Source organism: Cherax quadricarinatus, chromosome 11 (genome assembly GCF_038502225.1).
Source record: "Cherax quadricarinatus isolate ZL_2023a chromosome 11, ASM3850222v1, whole genome shotgun sequence".
Taxonomy (NCBI): Eukaryota; Metazoa; Arthropoda; class Malacostraca; order Decapoda; family Parastacidae; genus Cherax; species Cherax quadricarinatus.
In genome coordinates, this window is record NC_091302.1 from 3,211,583 (window position 1) to 3,237,016 (window position 25,434).

Below are 25,434 nucleotides of genomic sequence, written 5' to 3' on the forward strand. Positions count from 1 at the left end.
GCAACCACCCAGGGAGGTACTACCGTCCTGCCAAGTGAATGTAAAACAAAAGCCTGTAATTGTTTTACATGATGGTAGGATTGCTGGTGTTTTTTTTGTCTGTCTCATAAATATGCAAGATTACAGATATGTCTTGCTACTTCTACTTACACTTAGGTCACACTACACATTCATGTACATGTTTATTTATACACACTCATCTGAGTTTTCTTTGATTTTATCTTAATAGTTCTTGGTCTTATTACTTTTCCTTTTATATCCATGGGGAAGTGGAATAAGAATCTTTCCTCCATAAGCCATGCGTGTTGTAAAAGTCAACTAAAATGCTGGGAACAATGGGCTAGTAACCCCTTTTCCTGTAAAGATTACTAAAAAGAATAAGAAGAAGAAAATTGTCAAAGTGGGAAGTCTGAATGTGCATGGATGTTGTGCAAATTATAAGAAAGAGATGATTGTGGATGTTATGAATGAGAAGAAGCTGGATGTCCTGGCTTTAAGTGAAACAAAGCTGAAGGGGGTAGGAGAGTTTCAGTGGAGAGGAATAAATGGGATTAGATCAGGGGTTTCAAATAGAGTTAGAGCTAAAGAAGGAGTAGCAATAATGTTGAAGGATAAGATATGGCAGGAAAAGAGGGACTATAAATGTATTAATTCAAGGATTATGTGAAGTAAAATAAAGGTTGGATGTGAAAAGTGGGTTATAGTAAGTGTATATGCACCTGGAGAAGAGAGAAGTGTAGAGGAGAGAGAGAGATTTTGGGAAATGTTGAGTGAATGCGTGGGGAGTTTTGAACCAAGTGTGAGAGTACTTGTGGTTGGGGATTTCAATGCTAAAGTGGGTAAAAATGTTGTGGAGGGAGTAGTAGGTAAATTTGGGGTGCCAGGGGTAAATGTAAATGGGGAGCCTTTAATTGAGCTATGTGTAGAAAGAGATTTGGTAATAAGTAATACATATTTTATGAAAAAGAGGATAAATAAATATACAAGGTATGATGTTGCACATAATGAAAGTAGTTTGTTAGATTATGTATTGGTGGATAAAAGGTTAATGGGTAGGCTCCTGGATGTACATGTATATAGAGGGGCAACTGATATATCGGATCATTATTTAGTTGTAGCTACAGTTAGAGTAAGAGGTAGATGGGACAAGAGGAAGGTGGCAACAACAAGTAGGAGGGAAGTGAAAGTGTATAAACTAAGGGAGGAGGAAGTTCGGGTGAGATATAAGCGACTATTGGCAGAAAGGTGGGCTAGTGCAAAGATGAGTAGTGGTGGGGTTGAAGAGGGTTGGATGAGTTTTAAAAATGCATTATTAGAATGTGGGGCAGAAGTTTGTGGATATGGGAGGGTGGGTGTGGGAGGAAAGAGGAGTGATTGGTGGAATGATGAAGTAAAGGGTGTGATAAAAAAGAAAAAGTTAGCTTATGAGAGGTTTTTACAAAGCAGAAGTGTTATAAGAAGAGCAGAGTATATGGAGAGTAAAAGAAAGGTGAAGAGAGTGGTGAGAGAGTGCAAAGGGAGAGCAGATGATAGAGTGGGAGTTAGTAGATGGGGAGAGGGAGGTATTAGGTAGATGGCGAGAATATTTTGAGAAACTTTTAAATGTTGAGGAAGAAAGGGAGGCGGTAATTTCATGCACTGGCCAGGGAGGTATACCATCTTTTAGGAGTGAAGAAGAGCAGAATGTAAGTGTGAGGGAGGTACGTGAGGCATTACGTAGAATGAAAGGGGTTAAGCAGCTGGAACTGATGGGATCATGACAGAAATGTTAAAAGCAGGGGGGGATATATTGTTGGAGTGGTTGGTACTTTTGTTTAATAAATGTATGAAAGAGGGGAAGGTACCTAGGGATTGGCGGAGAGCATGTATAGTCCCTTTATATAAAGGGAAGGGGGACAAAAGAGATTGTAAAAATTATAGAGGATTAAGTTTATTGAGTATACCAGGAAAAGCTTACGGTAGGGTTATTATTGAAAGAATTAGAGGTAAGACAGAATGTAGGATTGCGGATGAGCAAGGAGGTTTCAGAGTGGGTAGGGGATGTGTAGATCAAGTGTTTACATTGAAGCATATATGTGAACAGTATTTAGATAAAGGTAGGGAAGTTTTTATTGCATTTATAGATTTAGAAAAGGCATATGATAGAGTGGATAGGGGAGCAATGTGGCAGATGTTGCAAGTATATGGAATACGTGGTAAGTTACTAAATGCTGTAAAGAGTTTTTATGAGGATAGTGAGGCTCAGGTTAGGGTGTGTAGAAGAGAGGGAGACTACTTCCCAGTAAAAGTAGGTCTTAGACAGGGATGTGTAATGTCACCATGGTTGCTTAATATATTTATAGATGGGGTTGTAAAAGAAGTAAATGCTGGGGTGTTCAGGAGAGGGGTGGGATTAAATTATGGGGAATCAAATACAAAATGGGAATTGACACAGTTACTTTTTGCTGATGATACTGTGCTTATGGGAGATTCTAAAGATAAATTGCAAATGTTAGTGGATGAGTTTGGGAGTGTGTGTAAAGGTAGAAAGTTGAAAGTGAACATAGAAAAGAGTAAGGTGATGAGAGTATCAAATGATTTAGATAAAGAAAAATTGGATATCAAATTGGGGGGGAGGAGGAGTATGGAAGAAGTGAATGTTTTCAGATACTTGGGAGTTGACGTGTCGGCGGATGGATTTATGAAGGATGAGGTTAATCATAGAATTGATGAGGGAAAAAAGGTGAGTGGTGCATTGAGGTATATGTGGAGTCAAAAAACGTTATCTATGGATGCAAAGAAGGGAATGTATGAAAGTATAGTAGTACCAACACTCTTATATGGGTGTGAAGCTTTGGTTGTGAATGCAGCAGCGAGGAGGCGGTTGGAGGCAAAGGAGATGTCCTGTCTAAGGGCAATGTGTGGTGTAAATATTATGCAGAAAATTTGGAGTGTGGAAATTAGGAGAAGGTGTGGAGTTAATAAAAGTATTAGTCAGAGGGCTGAGGAGGGGTTGTTGAGGTGGTTTGGTCATTTAGAGAGAATGGATCAAAGTAGAATGTCATGGAGAGCATTTAAATCTGTAGGAGAAGGAAGGCGGGGTAGGGGTCGTCCTCGAAAAGGTTGGAAGGAAGGGGTAAGGGAGGTTTTGTGGGCGAGGTTCTTGGATTTCCAGCAGGCGTGCATGAGCGTGTTCGATAGGAGTGAATGGAGATGAATGGTATTTGGGACCTGACGATCTGTTGGAGTGTGAGCACGGTAATATTTAGTGAAGAGATTCAGGGAAACCAGTTATTTTTATATAGCTGGACTTGCGTCCTGGAAATGGGAAGTACAGTGCCTGCACTCTAATGGAGGGGTTTTGGGATATTAGCAGTTTGGAGGGATATGTTGTGTATCTTTATACGTACAGTGGAACCTCAAATATAGAACTTTCTTCGGTCCAGAAGGCTGTTCAAGTGTCGCTACCAAACGAATTTATTCCCATCAGGAATAATATAAATTAGATTAGTCCATTTCAGACCCTCAAAAATACACTTATAAAAGCACCTACAAATATACACTTACATAATTTGTTGAGTTGGGAGCAGTTCGATTTTTGAGGTTCCACTGTACGTATATGCTTCTAAACTGTTGTGTTCTGAGCACATCTGCAAAAACAGTGATCATGTGTGAGTGAGGTGAAAGTGTTGAATGATGATGAAAGTATTTTCTTTTTGGGGATTTTCTTTCTTTTTGGGTCACCCTGCCTCGGTGGGAGACGGCCAACTTGTTGAAAAAAAAAAATTATGCTGGTAATATATATACTGTATATTTTCTAACTTACCAGGTATCTTTCACCTAGGTAGGGGGATCAGTAAAAAGAAATAAAATTCACCATCATTCATTCAGTTGTTGTCGTGCCAGAAATGTGTTAAAATCACAGCTTAGATGACTCTCCAAGCTGCAACATCCTCACCTATCCTTCAGAGTACAGGCACTATACTTCCCATCTCCAGAACCTAAGTCTGGCTAACCGGTTTCTCCAAATCCCTTCATAAATTATGTTGTTATTTGCAGTAGATGCCGGTCATCCTGTGCCCTCAGGAAGAGGGTGAGCCTCATTTCCATAAACACCAGATAAATGTACATGTATAATGTTATATGATTTCTGTTGTTTACCAATTCCTTTTCCTCATTATCTGTTTAGGACTTTAGGCACTCATTATAAATAATAATATAAGTTATTGTTAGTTAACTAAATAACTGATCCCCAGATAAATAATCCTCTACTGTATATAATTATTTTTTGATCTTGCAGGCATCCATTTGGATGAGGCACAGCGTCAGCGTGTTGTGAGTCTTAATGAGTCAATACTCACACTTGGTCAACACTTCATGAATGGTTCTCTTCAACCTAGAGCCATACCCAAGGTTAAACTGCCTGAAAGTATTAGACAACAGTAAGTTTGGCTACATCATTTTACACAGGTGTCTTGGCTTTATGTACAGGTGCTCCTTGACTTACAGTGGGGGTTACGTTCCGACAAACCCATCGTAAGTTGAAAATATCGTAAGTCGAATATGACTTTTTTTTTTAACACGTTGGTTGTTTCCCACCAAGACAGGGTGACCCAAAAAAGAAAAAAAACAAAAAGAAAGAAAAAACTTTCATCATCATTCAACACTTTTACCATCACTGATACATAATCACTGTCTTTGCAGAGGTGCACAGATATGATAGTTTACATGTCCCTCCATACTGCCAATACCCCAAACCTCTCCTTTAAAGTGCAGGCATTGTACGTATTTCCCATTTCCAGGACTCAAGTCTGGCTGATAGGTTTCCTTGAATGCCTTCACAAAATATTACCCTGCTCACACTCCAACAGCTAAATAAATAAATAAGTAAATAAATAATTACCATCATTGAATAAGTTAGACAAATAATTACTGTAACTAAATACTGGTATTGAAAAGTTCAACTGTCGGAGTTCTGATGCTTCCCAGGTCCTGTTCTCACTCTGTTTTGGAAGTTTAATCCTTTTAGTATGTAGTAGGTTGGTAGACAGCAACCATCCAGGGAGGTACTACTGTCCTGCCTAGTGAGTGTAAAAAGAAAGCCTGCACATGATGGTAGGATTGCTGGTGTCTTTTTTCTGTCTCATAAGTATGCAAGATTTCAGGTACATCTTGCTACTTCTACTTACACTTAGGTCACACTACACTTTCATGTACAAGCATATATATACACACCCCTCTGGGTTTTCTTTTATTTTCTTACTAGTTCTTGTTCTTGTTTATTTCCTCTTATTCCCATGGGAAAGTAGAACAGAATTCTTCCTTCATAAGCCATGCATGTCGTAAGAGGCGACTAAAATGCCAGGAGCAAGGGGCTAGTAACCCCTTCTCCTGTATATATTACTATATGTAAAAGGAGAAACTTTTGTTTTTCCTTTTGGGCCACCCCACCTCGGTGGGATACGGCTGATGTGTTGAAAGAAAGAAAGAAGTTATGGACTTGCCACTTCTATGCTGGGTAATTATCTTAAGTTTCATCTCCAAAGTAATTACTCTTGGACCATCGTAAAGATGAAATATCCTAAGTCGAACCATTGTAAGTTGAGGAGCACTGTAATAGATGTCTTGCAGGACCATGGCCACTATTAAGCCCACTCAGGCTATCATAATAAGAACCTCCAGTAGGCTTGTGTGATTATGGTAGGTTGGAGTGGAATCAGGTGGTTTTATAACTTGACATTATACATAAATAACTTGCATGTAAGAGAGAGAGAAGATCATGACAGTGTTTTGGTCCAACTTTGACCATTTTCAAGTCACACTGCACAGGTTATTTGTGTATTGTTCCAGCCACACTTTTGTTCTTCTTTGTTCTTGCTTGACATTTTGTTATAGTGTAAGCAAGGTAACATTTATGAAGAGATTCAGGGGAACTGGTTATCTAGACTTGCATCCTGGAGGTGGGAGTTTTTTCATTTAATAAAATCTGATATATAAGCAGTGTGCTGCTGCCCTTTTCTTTATGATAGGTGGAAAATACAGTGCCTGTACTGTGAAGGATGGGTGAGGATGTCACAGTTTGGAGAGCCATCTGAACTGTGATGTCTGAACACTTGTGGCAAGTTGGTGATTGAGTGAGTGATTGTGAGTGTGCTTCCTCTGTTTTGGGTCATCTTTCCTTGGGAGAGATGGCCAGTGTTAGAAAAATAAAGCCGAACTCAACTATGCTAATTTTTCCAGCTTCACCATCGACGGGGACAATATTCTGGTGACGGGCTTGTATGCAGATTCTCATACAGAGATGACACGAGAGGCTGCATATAAGATATACCTCCACCCTGACCCACATCAGGAAACTCTTCTCATGGATATGATTAATGAAAGGCATGAGATGGCAACCATATGTGGCTTTCCCTCTTATGCTCACAGGTTAGTGAATCTTATACTCATAAACACTGTACTGTATCTGAGGTATACCTCTTGTAGATTCCTGGGTTCATTGCTTCTGTCATCCAGTCTTAGGCCAGCTTTCCTGGTTGATGGTATGCAATCTACTGTAGGCACCACAGCCTAGCTGATCAGGTAAAGTGAAATGAGATTCTGCAGTTTCATGAAAATGAAGAATAAGTCATAAGAACATAAGAAAGAAGGAACACTGCAACAGGCCTACTGGCCTTTGTGAGGCAGCTCCAATTCTCGTACCAGCTTGAGCCAGTGCCTTGACCTAGTGAGGTCAGACACATCACTTAAAGGAGAAGCAGAATATCCGACCTAGTAGCACAAGCTAGTCAGGTCCAACTCACACCAACCCACACCCACTCATGTATTTATCCAACCCATTTTTAAAACTACACTGGACCCCCAGTTAACGATATTTTTTCATTCCAGAAATATGTTCAGGTGCCAGTACTGACCGAATTTGTTCCCATAAGGAATGCAAGACAGGTATACAATACCGACAAGATGAAAGTTGAGACACTTGTGCAACATCTGGTTATCTTTATTGTAGACGTTTCACCATCCAGTGGCTTTATCAATACAAATTCTTGGACATAATTAGAAAACAGAAGAACTATATACAAAAGATGAGGTAATCAGTCCCTCAGCCTTGGAGGTGGTGTTTACAACACAGTGGTTGTAGAGATTCTGAAGCACAGGTAAGGAGACTGGCGCTTATATAGGCGTCAGTGAAGAGAGACGTGTAGCAGACGAGGGCATAGTCACTGGTAGGCGGGATTCCCCCGTGGAAGTAGGTCCTTCCCAAATTGTATTGTATACCTGTCTTGCACAACTTGTCAGGCACTGCAACATCATGGTATCTTGATTCAGAGGACATCTACATGACCTTCTTCACGACTTCTACAACTAGCCCATCAATTTGGGAAGGACCTACTTCCACGGGGGAATCCCGCCTACCAGTGACTATGCCCTCGTCTGCTACACGTCTCTCTTCACTGACGCCTATATAAGCGCCAGTCTCCTTACCTGTGCATCAGAATCTCTACAACGACTGTGTTGTAAACACCACCTCCAAGGCTGAGGGACTAATTACCTCATCTTTTGTATATAGTTCTTCTGTTTTCTAATTATGTCCAAGAATTTGTATTGATAAAGCCACTGGATGGCGAAACGTCTACAATAAAGATAACCAGGTGTTGCACAAGTGTCTTAACTTTCATCCCATAAGGAATATTGTGAAGTAGATTAGTCCATTTCAGACCCCCAAACATACACATACAAACACACTTACATAAATACACTTACATAATTGGTCGCATTGGGAGGTGATCGTTAAGTGGGGGTCCACTGTACACAACGGCCTACCGTCTATGACTACTCGGGAGTTTGTTCCATTCATCCACAACTCTATTACCAAACCAGTGCTTTCCTATATCCTTCCTGAATCTGAATTTTTCCAGTTTAAAGCCATTGCTGCGAGTCCTGTCACACTTGGAGATGAAACTTTACATAAGAACATAAAAATTGAGGAACACTGCAGCAGACCTACTGGCCCATACAAGGCAGGTCCTTCTCAATACCAAGCATTCCCACCCCATCTGTGTCCATCCTTTTCTTAAAGCTACCCATGAATTGCCTTAAATACCTCAAGTACTAATTAAACCCAGTCCTTTTCACTGACACCAAGCTTCTTTCCTTCTTGGACCATTATTAAGTCACAAGTAATGTGTGACTTGGTGGTTCCAGTATTGACTAAACCAGTGTCTGAAATTTCTTTGTCAAGATGTGGATTAGTTGTGAAATATTGTGAAACTAAAAGTTGTTTGTTTAGGGTCTAGGTTTTTAGACACATCCTTTCCAGGGGGACATCTTTAAGCTAATGAAGGGCTTATGATCCAAAGAATTGGAGTTATCCTCCTGCCTAGAATATGGCAGGAGGGTAGATTTAGTACAGCTAACAGGATTCAAGTCCAGTTAGCTGTGTTATGTCCTGGAGGCTGGAAGCATGGTGCCGGATTCAAGTCCAATTTGCTGGGTTCACGTCCTGGAGGCTGGAAGTATGGTGCTGGATTCAAGTCCGATTATTACCTGGGCTTATGTCCTGGACGCTGGAAGTATTTGTGCCTACACTCTGAAGGAGGGGGTGAGGATGTTGTTTATAGGGTTATCTAAACTGTGATGTCAATACATCTTATAAGACAGCAACTGAATGAATGAAGGTGCACGTATTTTCTTTTTTTTTTCCAGGTCATTTTTCTCTCAGTGGGAGCTAGTTAGTGTGTTAAAAATAATAATAATTATCATTATAAAAATATTATAAACAATGCCTCATATGTATTTATTTCTTTTTTAATTTAACAGGCTGGCCATCTCCCACCAAGGCAGGGTGACCTGAAAAATAAACACTTTCACCATCATTCACACTATCACTGTTTTGCCAGAGGCACACAGATATGACAGTTTAGATGTCCCTCTAAACAGCAAATACGTATTCTAAAACCTTCCTTTAGAATGCAGGCACTGTATTTCGCACCTCCATGACTCAAGCCCAGCTAACTGGTTTCTCTGAATCCTTCACATCCTTGCTCAAACTCCAGCAGCTCACTAAGTTCCAAAAGCCATATGTCTCCACTCCTATCTAACATGCTCACATATGCCTGCTGTATGTCCAAGCCCCTTGTTGTACACAAAACCTTCTTTACCCCTTTCCTCCATCCTTTCCTAGGATGGCCCCTACCCTGCCTTCCCTCCACTACAAATTTAATTACCCTCTGTACCTATTTTTTTCAGAGCTGTTAATGGTAGTTTAGCAGAGAGCCCTGAACTTGTGACAAACTTCTTGAAACATCTTGCTGACAGCGTAAGGCCCCGAGCACAGGAAGATTTTACTGAAATGAACGCTGTAAAAAAAGCCCAATACAGCGGTTCAAGGGTAAGTTGCAGGACATAGTTAAGAGTTACAGCAGGACCCTGACTTACAAGTGCCCAAAGTTGTACACATCACAGTTGTTAACAAGACACTTAGGTAGCAGTTAAGGTATTAAAATTACAGCAGTACATGAAGGATATTACCTTTTGTGCTATGGTTTTCTATGCAAATAAATTGTTAGTTGAAAACAGGAACACAACTTTTCTAAGTTGGAAAAACTTGGAACACAACTTGTTTGTAAGATGATAAACAGGAGCACAACCTGTCCATAAGTTGTAAAACTGGAACACAACTTGTCTAAGTTGACAAACCAGGAGCAAACTTGTTTTGCAAATTGAAAAATCAGGAACAAAACGTTCTTGTAAACTGAATCAGGAACACAACTTGTTTGTAAGTGCCAGGACCTTTAGTACTAGTACACATGGACCCACTCAGAGAACTGCAGTAAACCCTCAACTTGGTTTACTAGGCTTCAGAAATTTGGGACCAAATCTGTTGACATATGATTCGAAAACTACAAAGTCTGTTGGTTACAAAATTCTGTTATTGTTCCAATGATGGCCAAACATTATCTCTATCTATTACAGTTGTCATTACAGGCCACATGCACCCACTTTACTGTATATACAAGCTGAGTGCTGTATACTTCGGCATCAGGAAACATGGATTAATATCATACAGACATCACTGTCTTCATAGAAAAGTTCACTTATTTTTTAACACAGCTGTTCCTGCAAAAGTGAGGTGACTCAAAGAAGAAAACACATTTACCATAGTACGTATTTAGTACAGCTAGGTCTCAGTTAGCACAAGTTCAGATAGTGCAAATTTCGATTGAGTGAAAAATTAACTCTAGTTTTCCCCCCAAACTCTTCAAATTGTACACAAAAATTACATATGTATAATGCAAATGGTGCAAATTTGAATAATGAGAGCACTCCATGGGATTCATTATTCACACTAATCAAGACCTAGCTGTATTGTATAACTTGTACTCTTTAGTGCTTTCCATAAATATGCAGAAATAATAACATCAACTGTGATGTGTCCACAGAAACAATAACATCTACTGTGATGTTGATGCATGTCTTGCCAGACATGCATCAATATCACAGTTCAGTTTAATTGTTTGCTAAATTTTTCTAAGTTTTACCATTTCTGTTTTAACTCAAACAGCGGGACCTTTCAACATGACTTAAGAAATCGTAATGACACGATTGCAAATAAACCATAACCCCGGCTGGGATTGAACCCGCGGTCATAGAGTCTCAAAACTCCAGCCCATCGCGACGGGCTGGAGTTTTGAGACTCTATGACCTCGGGTTCAATCCCAGCCGGGGGTATGGTTTACCTTTCAACAGGCTGAAACACTGTCTTACATTGTGTTCTGAGTTTATTCACTAAGCTAGATCATCAAATTATTTTTTGAATGAAAGAAACAGATATGAACACTGTTCTTTTAATACACTGTACTCTGCCTTATTGCTTAAAATAATAATTTTCTCTAGATTTGTAAATAACTATTAATTGTCACCTAATGTAAAAAAGTTGTACCTATAGTTGTACCAATAGACCCCTCGCTGTCTTCAAGAAGGCACTGGACAGGCACCTAAAGTCAGTACTTGACCAGCTGGGCTGTGGTTCAAATGTCTGTTTGCGTGCAGCCAGTAGTAACAGCCTGGTTGATCAGACCCTGATCCACTTCAAGGCCTGGTCTCAGACCGAGCCGCAGGGGGGATTGACTCCCGAAACCCTCGCCAGGTATACGCCAGGTAAGAATGTAGTTTATTTGGCTGGAATTAAACTCAGTTTTTTCTTTTTGTCATGTACCATACTACACATGCAATCTACTCTCAAGTTTATGTGTTTGTTATATTTATTAGAATTACTTTCATCCTATGTCTCTTTTTAACATCTATGTATATGAACTCAAAATAAGTTGCAATAAGCAACTATCAATGAATAAACAGAAAAGTGGATAAGGGGCTCCAACTGCAGTCCGTAAATTGACAGTCTCATGCCTAGAGAATAGAGCATTGGACTGTCAATTTACAGACAGTGGGGTTTATCCCCTCAGTCACCCTTATGTTTATTCATCTCTGTATATACATATACCTAGTGATTGGAAGAGAGCGTGCATAATTCCTTTGTATAAAGGCAAATGGGACAAAAGAGAGTGCAAAAATTATAGGGGGAGAAGTCTGTTGAGTCCTAGGTAGTAGGTTGGTAGAAAGCAACCACCCAGGGAGGTACTACCGTCCTGCCAAGTGAATGTAAAACGAAAGCCTGTAATTGTTTTACATGATGGTAGGATTGCTGGTGTCCATTTTTCTGTCTCATAAATATGCAAGGTTTCAGGTACGTCTTGCTACTTCTACTTACACTTAGGTCACACTACACATACATGTACAAGCATATATATATACACACATCCCTCTGGGTTTTCTTCTATTTTCTTTCTAGTTCTTATTCTTGTTTATTTCCTCTTATCTCCATGGGGAAGTGGAATAGAATTCTTCCTCCGTAAGCCATGCGTGTTGTAAGAGGCAACTAAAATGCCGGGAGCAAGGGGCTAGTAACCTCTTCTCCTGTATATATTACTAAATGTAAAAGGAGAAACTTTCGTTTTTCCTTTTAGGCCACCCCGCCTCGGTGGGATACGGCCGGTGTGTTGAAAGAAGAAGAAGTCTGTTGAGTATACCTGGTAAAGTGTATGGTAGAGTTATTATTGAAAGAATTAAGAGTAAGACGGAGAGCAGGATAGCAGATGAACAAGGAGGCTTTAGGAAAGGTAGGGGGTGTATGGACCAGGTGTTTACAGTGAAACATATCAGTGAACAGTATTTAGATAAGGCTAAAGAGGTCTTTGTGGCATTTATGAATTTGGAAAAGGCATATGACAGGGTGGATAGGGGGGCAATGTGGTTGATGTTGCAGGTGTATGGTATAGGAGGTAGGTTACTGAAAGCGGTGGAGAGTTTTTACGAGGATAGCGAGGCTCAGGTTAGAGTATGTAGGAAAGAAGGAGATTATTTCCCAGTAAAAGTAGGCCTTAGACAAGGATGTGTAATGTCACCGTGGTTGTTCAATATATTTATAGACGGGGTTGTAAGAGAAGTGAATGCGAGGGTCTTGGCAAGAGGTGTGGAGTTAAAAGATAAAGAATCAAACACAAAGTGGGAGTTGTCACAGTTGCTTTTTGCTGATGACACTGTGCTCTTGGGAGATTCTGAAGAGAAGTTGCAGAGGTTGGTGGATGAATTTGGTAGGGTATGTAAAAGAAGAAAATTAAAAGTGAATATAGGAAAGAGTAATGTTATGAGGATAAAAAGATTAGGTGACAAAAGATGGATATCTGATTGGAGGGAGAGAGTATGGAGGAGGTGAATGTATTCAGATATTTGGGAGTGGACATGTCAGCAGATGGGTCTATGAAAGATGAAGTGAATCATAGAATTGATGAGGGGGAAAAGGGTGAGTGATGCACTTAGGAGTCTGTGGAGACAAAGAACTTTGTCCTTGGAAGCAAAGATGGGAATGTATGAGAGTATAGTTTTACCAACTCTCTTATATGGGTGTGAAGCATGGGTAATGAATGTTGCAGTGAGGAGAAGGGTAGAGGCAGTGGAGATGTCATGTTTAAGGGCATTGTGTGGTGTGAATATAATGCAGAGAATTCGTCATTTGGAAGTTAGGAGGAGGTGTGGGATTGCCAAAACTGTTGTCCAGAGGGCTGAGGAAGGGTTGTTGAGGTGGTTCAGACATGTAGAGAGAATGGAACAAAACAGAATAACTTCAAGAGTGTATAAATCTAATGGAGGGAAGGTGGGGTAGGGGTCGGCCTAGGAAAGGTTGGAGGGAGGGGGTAAAGGAGGTTTTGTGTGTGAGGGGCTTGGACTTCCAGCAAGCATGCATGATCATATTTGATAGGAGTGAATGGAGACAAATGGTTTTTAATACTTGACGTGCTGTTGGAGTGTGAGCAAAGTAACATTTACGAAGGGATTCAGGGAAACCGGCAGGCCGGACTTGAGTCCTGGAGATGGGAAGTACGTACAGTGTCTGCACTCTGAAGGAGGGGTGTTAATGTTGCAGTTTTATAACTGTAGTGTAAAGCATCCCTCTGGCAAGACAGTGATGGAGTGAATGATGATGAAAGTTTTTCTTTTTTGGGCCACCCTGCCTTGGTGGGAATTGGCTGATGTGTTAATAAAATAAAAAAAATAAAATATACATATGTTGAACATATTTGTGCAATGTTGATGTCTATTATGTTCTATTGTCTCCATGGGGAAGGGGTGAAGAATCCTTCCCCCATAAGCTATGCATGTCATAAAGGTGATTAAAATGCCAGGAGCAAGGGGCTAGTAACCCCTTCTGTATAAATTACGAAATGTAAAAGGATGAAAAACTTTGTAAAGGGTTTTTTTCTTTTTCAGTTCACCCTTCCATGATGGGAGATGGTCGGTGTTTTGAAAAGGAAAGAATGTTCTATTAGTCTTAGGTTTTAGCATAACCTGCATAACCATGGGCTTGCCATGGGTACTATGAAGTATCATCCACTCTTATAAAACTATGTGCTGTATCTTGTAGAATTAAATGTATGTTTATTTAGATGTAGCAGAGTTTCCTACTGTGTAGTGCTTTACAGCAAATGCTCCTTTACACCAGAATTTTTTTTGGCATTATGCCTTTGTATCCAAATGAATTATTGTAATTATATGTTTTTATATTACTGTGTATTCAGGATCTGGCTCCTTGGGATGTTCCATACTTCACCGGACAAATTAGACAAAACAAGTTCCAAGTGAGTGCAAATGATCTCATGCCATACTTCTCTCTGGGAGCAGTGATGGAGGGACTCAGTGGACTCCTCTTTCATCTCTATGATGTAATGCTGCAACTGGAAGAGCCACAACCTGGAGAACTTTGGACCAGTGACATTTATAAACTTGCAGGCATGTTCGTTTTTTATACAGTGGACCCCCAGTTAACGATATTTTTTCACTCCAGAAGTATGTTCAGGTGCCAGTACTGACCGAATTTGTTCCCATAAGAAATATTGTGAAGTAGATTAGTCCATTTCAGACCCCCAAACATACACGTACAAACGCACTTACATAAATACACTTACATAATTGGTCACATTCGGAGGTAATCGTTATGCGGGGGTCCACTGTATAACTAATAATTTTCGACTTGTAAAATCTTAACACGATTGCAAACAAACAGTGGCCAGTTGGCTGAGTGGATAACACACTGGCCTGAGAGTTTTAGGACTCACTTGCCATGAGCTCAAACCCCACTCGTTCCCTGGTTTGCTAATCTTTTTTGACATTGTTTTAATTTAAGACGCTTAGACACCCCCTCCCCATTAGTCTATTATATCAGGAGTTCACTTGATCATAAATAGGCATAAAAAAGTAATCATATACACCAGTAACCCGCACAGAGGTTCAAGTTGGACCAAAACATCACAAATTTCTTTCTCCTGTGTGCGGGTTATTTATGAATTGTTCCAGTCACAGTATTGTGACTTTTAATTCTAATTACCTTATTTTATGGTGAACAAGATGCTCCAGCAGACTGCTGAAGAAGACCTCAGTTGTGGACCCAAATATAAAGTACTGTGCTCTTACCCTTTTAAAAGAAGGAAGGGGTTATGATACTGGTGAAGGACTCTTGATCCAAGGAGTTGGAGATAGCCTCCCCTTGAATTAACCCCTTGACTGTCGCAACCCTCAATCCTGAGGTGTCTCCTGGTGTCGCAGAATTTCAAAAAAAAAATTATTTTTTCTTATGAAATGATAGAGAATCTTTTCCCGATTGTAATGACACCAAAAAAACGAAATTTGATGGAAAACTGACGGAATTACGCTCTCGCGAAGTTAGCGACCTTGGCGATATTTACAAATCGGCGATTTCGCACACTTTGAGCCCTATTTTCGGCTAATTCCATTCTTCCAGTAGACCAAACTCATAGCTAATTCTTTAGAACTCCATTTTTTCTATCGATTGAGTACAAGAAACTGCCCATTTACTAATTTCAACTACCCAATAACGTGGTCAGAAATTTGCAATTTGGCCAATTTCACAAAAATTAAAAAATATGACAATTTCAAAATAAGGTCCAGAATGAACAATGCAGACATTCCTGGCTCCAAAATAACATTTTCTTTCTTCATCAGTCACGTCTCCAGGCCCCTCTGATACTCTTGCTTTCTATTTTGAATTTTTATTCAAACAAAAAATAGAAGATTTACTATTATGCAGACTACTCCAGTACTGTAATAATTGTATAAATAACATCAACCCATTTATGACTGCATATTAGAATGGCTAGTTGGACATTTATTGGACAATGATGTCATTTGTTTACTTTTGAACATCGGCAAAAATCAAACATTTCCCCTACTTTGAGCTCCATTTTCAGGTTCTTTTTTATAGTAAAATCAATCAAAATCATCTCTTTTTCTATAATATGTTTCCCATTCTATCAAACGAGACCAAGAAAACGAGAATACAACCATAAATACTATACGAAAATAGACCACAAAGTAGGCATTTTAATTAAAAAAAACGGTTGGAGTCTTTTTTTCTCATTATGCACTGCGTGCTCCAGGATTTTTTTTATGTGGTGCACACTGACCACACAGACTCATTCATTCACATGTGGGCCTACCAGCTTTCTCCTTGATTTGAAGCCGCTAGAATTTACAAGTATATATACGTCGAACACGGTACCTCGTAAGACGTATATATACGGCCACGACAGTCAAAGGGTTAAACCTGGTTTTCTTACCTTCCTCTTGGAACTGCATGTTTAACACTTTGTCAAAGTTATAATAATAATTTACACTTACTTTCTGTTTAAAAGTGTTTTTCTTATACAGTCAGCTCTCTTACTAAGTTCCTCTGTATACTATAAATTTTTGTAAATGTGATTAAGTACATCAGATATTGAGTAGCACATGGGAAGGCCTTCATAGTGTGTGGTACTCGACTTTTGATGCACTTTTTGAATCATATTTATAAAAAATGGTACTGTATAGAGGAGCTTTATAAGAGAAGTGAATATACTCAACATACTAGATATGTATATTTATATTTCAAAGCTTTCATAACACACTTGACTGTCTCCCACCAAGGTAGGGTGACCTGAAAAGGAAACATTTTCTCTATCATTCACTCTGTCACTGTCTTGCCAGAGGCACACAGATACTACGTTTCATATGCTCCTCCAAACTGCAAACATGCCCATCCTTCCTTCAGAGTGCAGGCACTGTACTCTCCACCTCCAGGACTCAAGTCTGGCTAACTGGTTTCCCAAAATCCCTTCACAAAATGTTACCTTGCTCACACTCCAAGAGCTCATCAAGTCCCTAAAGCCATTTGCCTCCACTCACTCTTATCCAGCACATTCACACATGTCTGCTGGATATTGAACATTACTAATTTTACGAATACTCTACCTACGCTCTGAAGGAGGGATGGAGATATGTTGCAGTTTTTGAACTGTAGTGTTGGCACATTTCTGACAAGACAGTGATGGAGTGAGTGATGATGAAAGTGTTTCTGCTTTTTTTTGGGTCACCCTGCCTTGTTAGGAAACGGCCGACGTGTTAATAAAATAAATAATAAAAATGTACTCTTTCAACAGTGAAGCACACCACAGAAGGAGTGTTGGGATACATATATTGTGACTTTTATGAACGACCTGGAAAAGCTCATCAAGACTGCCATTTTACTATAAGAGGCGGCAAGTTATTAGCTGATGGCTCGTATCAGGTAAGCATTATTGTTTCTGCTAGTGTTTGTTCTGGAAATTAATGCCTCTACTGTTTGTATGAAGAATCAAAACAAACGAGTTATTGGTGCTCTAGGTAATGAACAATGTCTTTGTATAATTTAGGAAAATAATGCTTTAATACAATGTATGCTTGTGTCATACATAAAATGATGCCCTAAATGTATGCTTGTGTCATACATGAAATGATACCTTAATACAATGTATGCTTGTGTCATACATATTAATAATTATAAATTAGCATACAACAAATGTAAGAAAGATAAAGGGAGGATTATGTTAAAATATTATCTCATGTATTTTAACAGTATATGTGACTGTTCAGAATTTGTGAGCCTTCTTTAAATTGGTTAATTTAGAAGCTATCTTCATATCTCTGGGGTCATGTAGATATTTCGTCCTGTGAACAGGACCCGGTAGTTGTGCTGCACCTGAACCTTCCATCACCCTCGTGGTCAAGCCCATCGCTGCTCACACCAGGTATGGTGGAGAACCTATTTCATGAGATGGGCCATGCACTACACTCCATGCTTGCAAGGTAACTAGGTACTCTGTACAGTAGTATTTCCCTTGAAACCATGGATAGTAGCAAACCCTATATATAAGGTCTATACGTACATACCTATTATAAAGTTTAATTGATAATTTTTTTTTTTTAACAATTTGGCCATTACCCACCGAGGCAGGGTGACCCAAAAAGAAAGAAAAACTCATAAAGAAAAAACTTTATCATTCAACACTTTCACCATTACTCATCCATAATCACTGTCTTTACAAAGGCACTCAGATATGACTACCAATATCCCAAACCCCTCCTTTAAATTGCAGGCATTGTGCTTCCCATTTCCAGGACTCAAGTCTGGCTAACCAGTTTCCCTGAATCCCTTCACAAAATATTACACTGCTCACACTCCAACAGCTGTCAGGTCCGAAAAACCATTCGTCTTCATTCACCTCTATCTAACACTCTCGCGCACGCTTGCTGGAAGTCCAAGCCCCTCATCCACAAAACCTCCTTTACCCCCTCCCTCCAACCTTTTCGGGGACGACCCCGACTCTGCCTTTCTTCTCCAACAGATTTATACGCTTTCCCAGTCATTCTAATTTGTTCCATTCTTTCTAAATAATGAAACCACCTCAACAGTCCCTCTTCAGCCCTCAGACTATACAGTGGTACCTCAGGATACGAAATTAATTCGTTCTGGCAGGCTGTTCGAGTGCCGATACCGAACAAATTTGTTCCCATGAGGAATAATGTAAATTAGATTAATCTGTTTCAGACCCCCAAAAATACACTTACAAAAGCACTTACATAATTGTTCGAGTTTTGAGCTGTTCGTATCCCGAGGTACCACTGTATATAGCTAATACTTTTAATAACTCCACACCTCCTCCTAATTTCCACACTACAAATTCTCTGCATAATATTTACACCACACATTTCCCTTAGACATGACATCTCCACTGCTTCCAGCCACCTCCTCACTGCAGCATGTACAACCCATGCTTCATATCCATATAAGAGTGTTGGTACCACTATACTCTCGTACATTCCCTTCTTTGAATCCATGGATAACATTTTTTGTCTCCACAGATACCTCAACACTCCACTTACCTTTTTTCCTTCATCAATTCTGTGTTTAATCTCATCCTTCATAAACCCATCTGCTGACAAGTCAACTTCCAAGTATCTGAAAATATTTACTTCTTCCATACTCCCTCCCTCCAATGTAATATCCAATTTTCCTTTATCTAAATTATTTGATACCCTCATCACCTTACTCTTATCTATTTTCCCTTTCAACTTTCTACCTTTACACACCCTCCCAAACTCTTCCACGGACCTTTGCAACTTTTCTTTAGAATCTCCCAAAAGCACAGTATCATCAGCAAAAAGTAACTGTGCCAACTCCCATTTTGTATTTGATTCCCCATAATTTAATCCCACTCCTCTCCCCAACACCCTAGCATTTACTTTTACAACCCTATCTATAATTATGATAAACAACCATGGTGACATTACACATCCCTGTCTAAGACCTACTTTTACTGGGAAGTAGTCTCCTTCTCTCCTGCACAACCTAACCTAAGCCTCACTATCCTCATAAAAACTCTACAGCATTTAGTAGCTAACTGCCTGTTCCATACACTTGCAACATCTGCCAGTAAATGGAGAATTACCACTTTTTCACTGATGGGAAGCACTTCATGGCTTGTAATAAAGTTGGTAGAATTACCGACAATATGTAAAGTAAAAGGACACAAGTGCAACTAATGTGACATTTTATTGTGGCAACGTTTCGCTCTCCAGGAGCTTTATCAAGCCATTACAAACAATACATGGACACAGAGGGTATATATAGGCTCAGAGTGAGGTGCAATACTAGTGGTAGTAGTAGTAGTGATAAAAGTTGTAGTGGTAGTAGTAATACAATATGGTAGAGCAGTTAATTCGTACATGAGTAAAAGGATATAAAAGCTATTACTTGGGTAACATAAAAAGAGGTTGGACAAATATAGACTGGATAGAGGCAGCCTGTTTCAGTGTTCACTCTCTGTAATGTGCTTTGTGTAGTATAACAGGAGAGACTATGTGATGGCAGGGTTTACTGTTTTCAGGAGGATTCTTGCTAAGGCTTCAGAGATGGTGAACAAAACAATGGCAGCTTCACCATCTCTGAAGCCTTAGCAAGAATCCTCCTGAAAACAGTAAACCCTGCCATCACATAGTCTCTCCTGTTATACTACACAAAGCACATTACAGAGAGTGAACACTGAAACAGGCTGCCTCTATCCAGTCTATATTTGTCCAACCTCTTTTTATGTTACCCAAGTAATAGCTTTTATATCCTTTTACTCATGTACGAATTAACTGCTCTACCATATTGTATTACTACTACCACTACAACTTTTATCACTACTACTACTACCACTAGTATTGCACCTCACTCTGAGCCTATATATACCCTCTGTGTCCATGTATTGTTTGTAATGGCTTGATAAAGCTCCTGGAGAGCGAAACGTTGCCACAATAAAATGTCACATTAGTTGCACTTGTGTCCTTTTACTTTACATATTGTCGGTAATTGTAGTAGTAGTAGTAGTAGTAGTAGTAGTAGTAGTAGTAGTAGTAGTAGTAGTAGTAGTAGTAGTAGTAGTAGTAGTAGTGGTAGTAGTAGTAGTAGTAGTAATAGTAGTAGTAATAGTAGTAGTAGTAGTAGTAGTAATAGTAGTAGTAGTAGTAGTAGTAGTAGTAGTAGTAGTAGTAGTAGTAGTAGTAGTAGTAGTAGTAGTAGTAGTAGTAGTAGTAGTAGTAGTAGTAGTAGTAGTAGTAGTAGTAGTAGTAGTAGTAGTAGTAGTAGTAGTAGTAGTAGTAGTAGTAGTAGTAGTAGTAGTAGTAGTAGAAGAAGAAGAAGAAGAAGAAGAACCACCACCACCACCGCCGCCGCCACCCGGCGGCGGCGGCAGTAGTAGTATTATTGCACATCACTCTGAGCCTATATATACCCACTGTGTCCATGTATTGTTTGTAATGGCTTGATAAAGCTCCTGGAGAGCAAAATGTTACCAAAATAAAATGTCACATTAGTTGCACTTGAGTCCTTTTGCTTTACTTCATGGCTTCTCTTAGGCTTTGAAGAACTGCCAGCTTCTCTTCTTTTGCACTTTGGGGCCATTATTATGCAAATTTAAGAGGTATTTTTGGGCCACAGTAAACAATGGATAACTGAAACTGCAAATACTGAATCAGTGGATATGAAGATTCTGCTGTACTAGGTCCTCTATACAGTAGTATTTTCCTGGAAGTACTAGGTATTCCATATAGTAGTATTTTCCTGGAAGTACTAGGTACTTCATACAGTAATATTTTCCTGGAAGTACTAGGTACTTCATACAGTAGTATTTTCCTGGAAGTACTAGGTACTTTATACAGTAGTATTTTCCTGGAAGTACTAGGTACTGCATATAGTAGTATTTTCCTGGAAGTACTAGGTACTTCATACAGTAGTATTTTCCTGGAAGTACTAGGTACTTCATACAGTAGTATTTTCCTGGAAGTACTAGGTACTTCATACAGTAGTATTTTCCTGGAAGTACTAGGTACTTCATACAGTAGTATTTTCCTGGAAGTACTAGGTACTTCATACAGTAGTATTTTCCTGGAAGTACTAGGTACTTCATACAGTAGTATTTTCCTGGAAGTATAGTATTTTAAAGCATTATACGTAATTCCCTTTAAGAAAGAGGAGGAAGAGAAGGGCCCTTGATGCTGGTGGATTCTTAATCCAAAGAATTGGAGTTGAGCCCTGTTTCCGTGGATCAGAGCTGACTATCTCCCATACCCCAGGTGCTGTACGATTCCTTTAGACTCCGTATTTTCCTGTTAATACAGTGGTCCTTCGTTTTTCGTAATTAATCCGTTCCTGGAGCCGTTACTATAAACGAAATTTACGATTTGCGAATCAATTTTCCCCATAAGAAATAATGTAAATACAATTAATCTGTTCCTGACACCCAGAAGTTTTAAAACAAAAAAATTTTTTACATGAAATATACATTTTTTTTTTTTTCAACAAGTCGGCCGTCTCCCACCGAGGCAGGGTGACCCAAAAAAGAAAGAAAATCCCCAGAAAGAAAATACTTTCATCATCATTCAACACTTTCACCACACTCGCACATTATCACTGTTTTTGCAGAGGTGCTCAGAATACAACAGTTTAGGAGCATACACATATAAAGATACACAACATATCCCTCCAAACTGCCAATATCCCGAACCCCTCCTTTAAAGTGCAGGCATTGTACTTCCCATTTCCAGGACTCAAGTCCGACTATATGAAAATAACCGGTTTCCCTGAATCCCTTCATTAAATATTACCCTGCTCACACTCCAACAGATCGTCAGGTCCCAAGTACCATTCGTCTCCATTCACTCCTATCTAACACGCTCACGCACGCTTGCTGGAAGTCCAAGCCCCTTGCCCACAAAACCTCCTTTACATATAGTATACATATAGTACATAAACAATACAGTGGGAAATGATGAATGAAACATTAACAGCATAACACTTACCTTTATTGGAGATTCTTCTTAGTGTATGGGAGACTGGAGGAGGAGAGAGATTGGATTGTTTACAGTTTGGAAGGGGAATCCCCCTCGAGCAACACCTCAGGTACCAATTGCTTCTCTTCTCTGTTTCTTAATGCCACTAGGACCACCTTGAGAGTCACTCTAGTCCTGTCTCGCAAAGTAACTGTGGAGAGAGCTCTGTTTCTGGCGTCTCTTTAACACTTCCCAAAAATGGCCCAAGACTTTGTCACTGTACATATTTCTCACCTTTACCACAGGCTTGGCACTAGGAGCTTTCTTTGGAGCCATGGTAGCTTATTTAGTAATTGCAAGCACTTGAGGGGACCTTTACTCACTGGTAAACAATGCCAGACTGGCTGGGTAGGGAGGCCGCCCCAGCTCACACCGTGCGTACGCGTCCCGGATGAACTACTATTCGCGAGTCAACCTATGAAAAGCGAGTCCATGTTTATACGAAAATACCCCTATGATTGGCGAAATTTACGATTGCCAAGAACTACGAAAAGCGAGGGACCACTGTATAAGAATATTTTGAATAAGTGAAAATGCTTAAATACACATTAAATGTGAGGAGAGTTACAAGCAATTTTATGTTTTACATTAACCAAACATTTTAAACTTGCAGAATATATTTATAGGTAAAAATGTGGTGAATAGTAATTACAGTACTACTAGAAAGCCATGAGAGAGAGAGGGAGAGAAAGAGAAAGATCAACATTATGCTTGTCTCTAGCACGGTATATTTCCATTTTTAGTTGACTGTGAGTTAAAATCCCTAGAGCATTAATAGTAACAATACAATGCTATTTTTTTTAACACATCAGCCAATGCCCACCGAGGCAGAGCGACCTGAACAAGAAGAAACAGTTTCATCATCACTCACTCCTTTACTATCTTGCCAGAGGCATGCTGATACTCCAGTTCAAAAACTGCAACCTATCTCCACCCCTGCTTCAGTATACAGGCACTGTGCTTCCTACCTCCATGATTCAAGTCCAGGATCCTGTGGTTACCTTCTGTGTTTGCATGTAACAGTGCTGATTATTATTATTGTGTTTAGGGGAATGGGAGGTAATCAAGTTTAATTCAAGAAAGGTACCTCCTCATTTTATGCTGCAGATATGTTCCAGTCCTCATGGCCATAACATTTAGTTCTTCATAATAAGAATTTTCAATATGCCTTGTAAATCACACTATATAATTGCATAAGGCAAATGTACAGTGCAAGCATTGTACTTCCCACCTCCAGGAGTCAGGTCCAGCTAACCAGTTTCCCTGAATCCCTTCACAAAATGTTACCTTGTTCACACTCCAACAGCTCATCAGGTCCCAAAAACCATTTGCGTCCACTCACTCCACCTCAGTGGGAGACGACCAATATGTTAAAAAAAATATATACAATATATTGCATAAACAGAATTACCAGTAGAAATAGCACTGCTGTAGTGAATTCCCATGTGAATCATACAGCATCTGGGAATGTGAGGTTATCATATTTTATATAATGAAGGGGAAGGTAGCTCAGATTCCTAGAGCACTTCTGCCCACTGAACATATTCTATTTTGCTTTACAATTTTAACCCTTTGATTGTTTCGGTCGTATACATATGTCTTACGAGCCACTGTGTTTGACGTGTATATATACTCATAAATTCTAGTGGCTTCAAATCAAGCAGGAGAAAGCTGGTAGGCCCACATGTGAGAGAATGGGCCTGTGTGGTCAGTGTGCACCATATAAAAAAAATCCTGCAGCACACAGTGCATAATGAGAAAAAAAAACACTCCGACCGTTGTTTTAATTAAAATGCCAATTTTGTGGTCTATTTTCACTTAGTATTTATGGTTGTATCCCTGTTTTCTTGGTCTCATTTGATAGAATGGAAAACATATTATAGAAATAGAGGTCATTTTGATTGGTTTTACTATGAAAAGAACCTTGAAATTGAGCTCAAAGTAGGGGAAATGTTTGATTTTTGCCGATGTTCAAAAGTAAACAAATGATGTCATTTTCCAATAAATATCCAAGTAGCCATTCTAATATGCAGTCATGAATGGGTTGACATTATTATACAATTATTTCAATATTGCAGTAGTCTGCATAACAGTAAATCTTCTATTTTTTGTTTGAATAAAAATTTAGAGGGGCCTGGAGACGTGACTGATGAACAAAGGAAATGTTATTTTAGAGCCAGGAATGTCTGCATTGTTCATTCTGGGCCCTATTTTGAAATTGTCATATTTTTTAATTTTTGTGAAATTGGCCAAATTGCAGATTTCTAACCACGTTATTAGGTAGTTGAAATCAGTAAATGGGCAGTTTCTTGTACTCAATTAATAGAAAAAATTAAGTTCTAAAGAAATAGCTATGAGTTTGGTCAACTGGAACAATGGAATTAGCCGAAAATAGGGCTCAAAGTGGGTGAAATCGCCAATTCGTAAATATCGCCTAGGTCGCTAACTTTGCGAGAGCGTAATTCCTTCAGTTTTCCATCAAATTTCATTCTTTTGGTGTCATTACAATCGGGAAACGATTCTCTATCATTTCATAAGAAAAAATTATTTTTTTTTTTCAGAAATTTTGCGACACCAGGAGACACCTCAGGATTTGGGGTTGCGACAGTCAAGGGGTTAAAAATAATACAGTAATAATAATACTATAATAATAATAATAATAATAATAATAATAAAAAAAAGTCATCATTATTAAACAGTTTATATTTGTTTCATACTTTCTCCCGCCAGGACCCAGTACCAGCACGTGACAGGCACACGTTGCAGCACTGATTTTGCCGAAGTTCCATCAATCCTCATGGAATTCTTTGCCACCGATCCAAGAGTGCTTGGCACATTTGCTCGACACTACAAAACGGGAGAGGTTATACCCCAGGAACTTCTTGAGAGATTGGTGGCCAGCAAATCTGTGTTTGGTGCCTCTGAAATGCAGCTTCAGGTTTGTTATGTTACTTTGTATCCCTTCAAGTAGGATACGTTGATGTTGGTTAAGGGCTCTTGATCCAGTGAGTTGAAGTTAGCCTTTCCTTGGGTTGAAGTTGATTTACAATTCATTGCCCTGATACCATACGACTCCAGCGAGCTTGGTACCTCCTTATGATGATGATTATAATAATAATAATAATAATAATATAATAATTTTTTAACATACTCACC

General features: G+C 39.3%; 1 protein-coding gene across 1 annotated transcript in view; it reads left to right on the plus strand.

The window, feature by feature from the left end:
- LOC128687665 (mitochondrial intermediate peptidase) overlaps positions 1-25,434 on the plus strand; it is a 53,359-nt gene that overhangs the window by 16,268 nt on the left and 11,657 nt on the right. The window contains exons 5-11 of the mRNA XM_053775245.2: positions 4,280-4,421; positions 6,220-6,408; positions 9,229-9,370; positions 14,115-14,325; positions 17,028-17,155; positions 17,585-17,712; positions 25,009-25,216. Of these exons, the coding sequence (XP_053631220.2) occupies positions 4,280-4,421; positions 6,220-6,408; positions 9,229-9,370; positions 14,115-14,325; positions 17,028-17,155; positions 17,585-17,712; positions 25,009-25,216 (1,148 nt within the window). The remainder of the gene's footprint in view (positions 1-4,279; positions 4,422-6,219; positions 6,409-9,228; positions 9,371-14,114; positions 14,326-17,027; positions 17,156-17,584; positions 17,713-25,008; positions 25,217-25,434) is intronic.